The 1,507-nt window shown below is 37.8% G+C and overlaps 1 protein-coding gene across 1 annotated transcript in view; it reads left to right on the forward strand.

The window, feature by feature from the left end:
• Positions 1-1,406, forward strand: part of LOC110413389 (uncharacterized) — a 1,702-nt gene extending 296 nt beyond the window's left edge. The window contains exons 2-4 of the mRNA XM_021424164.1: positions 7-114; positions 842-894; positions 1,013-1,406. Coding sequence (XP_021279839.1) covers positions 7-114; positions 842-894; positions 1,013-1,093 — 242 coding nt within the window. The 3' untranslated portion in view covers positions 1,094-1,406. The remainder of the gene's footprint in view (positions 1-6; positions 115-841; positions 895-1,012) is intronic.
• The last annotated feature ends 101 nt before the right edge of the window (positions 1,407-1,507 follow it).

The following is a 1,507-nucleotide window of genomic DNA, read 5'->3' on the forward strand; positions in this document are numbered from 1 at the left end:
GGATAGGGACAGTGACTGGACGGTTGTTTGTGGGAACAGCTGAGAAGATTCCGCCATCAGAACTTGTTGACACAACTGGTGCAGGAGATGCATTTATTGGAGCAGTAGTTTATGGTACATATAACCATTCAACCTAATATGTCTCTCTTTTGTCTTCTAACGATTCTTCATTCATCGGCAAACAGATTTTTGTTTAATGTGCCTGAATATTGTTAAAGATAGGTAGGAAAGACTTTCCTATTAATCTTGAGGTTCACATGTGTCTTGATTTTAACAATCCATTGTTCCAAAAATGCCTAAGTAGTAATAAACCTGGAATAAAAGTCAGCTTGTTTCATTTTCTGATAGTGTGGGAATAAAAAAAGAGTGAAGTGTGACTAGACAATTATGTCAACAGTGGCATCACTACCACTCATCACCTTAATCTTCTGGATGCAGTCAATTAATATTGAAGGTGATTGTATTTGTATACAAAACGAGCCTTTGTTCAACAGTTTCACCAGTTTGTGAGGTTTTGTCTATTAGTGGATGCACAATTGAGATCCTATGTTAGAAGCCTTATTGGAAACTTTGTGATCCTGGCACAGCTGAACAAGTATCATTTTACAGGGATCATACCACATGGTTTCATTGATCTTACAGTTTCTTTAACTAAATGTGGTCTGCAAAATTATGCAATTCATAAGCTAGATAGTTTGTTCTCTATAGAATTTGAGAACTTGCAAATTTCATGGCATGAATTTTTCCATTGTTTCAGTACTGCTCCTTTTGTTTTCTACTTACTGATTGTGTAGGCCATTTGTGAGGTTCATGACTCTTTCATTTTCCCTTTTTTGTTTAGCTCTCTGTGCCTGTATGCCACCGGAGAAGATGTTACCATTTGCTGCTCAAGTGGTAAGCTGATATACTCTTAAGCAAATTAGGTGCAAGTTAATCATTTTAGCTTTGAAGGGGCCGACACCATGTCGTTGCTTCGAGAAGTTTTGTTGACCTGATATGATGCTCTTTGCAGGCTGCATTTGGCTGTAGGGCTTTAGGGGCCCGAACTGGTCTTCCACACCGTACAGATCCACGCCTGGCAACCTTTTTATAACAAGTTCCGACATGGTGCCTGTAGGCGAAGTAAATGGAAATATTGCCCATGCAGGCTACAACCAGAGTATGTACATTTGCCAGCACACAGCTTTGAGCTTTACTCTCATTGCATTATGCCATGGGCCCTAGTTCAAGCAAGACATCCTTTTACAACATTATTTACGCTTGCTTCTATTTCACTTTGTATTAGATACATCCTCTTGTGGAGAAGCTTCTTTGACTCGCACTACTTGAATGTGAACTCTCAAAGCCTCCGTCTTCATCTGCTTTGGAGCTTTAAATATATATAATAAATTCCCTACTTTTTTTAATTGTGGAATTTCTTCTCCCTAATTAGATTTGATCATTCTTGTTAACTTGTCTTAGTTGTTGTTCTGTAAATATAAAATACAAACAATTATATGAGTAAATA

Source organism: Theobroma umbraticum, unplaced genomic scaffold, assembly GCF_002168275.2.
Source record: "Theobroma umbraticum cultivar Fairchild unplaced genomic scaffold, ASM216827v3 scaffold_4.1, whole genome shotgun sequence".
Lineage (NCBI taxonomy): Eukaryota > Viridiplantae > Streptophyta > Magnoliopsida > Malvales > Malvaceae > Theobroma > Theobroma umbraticum.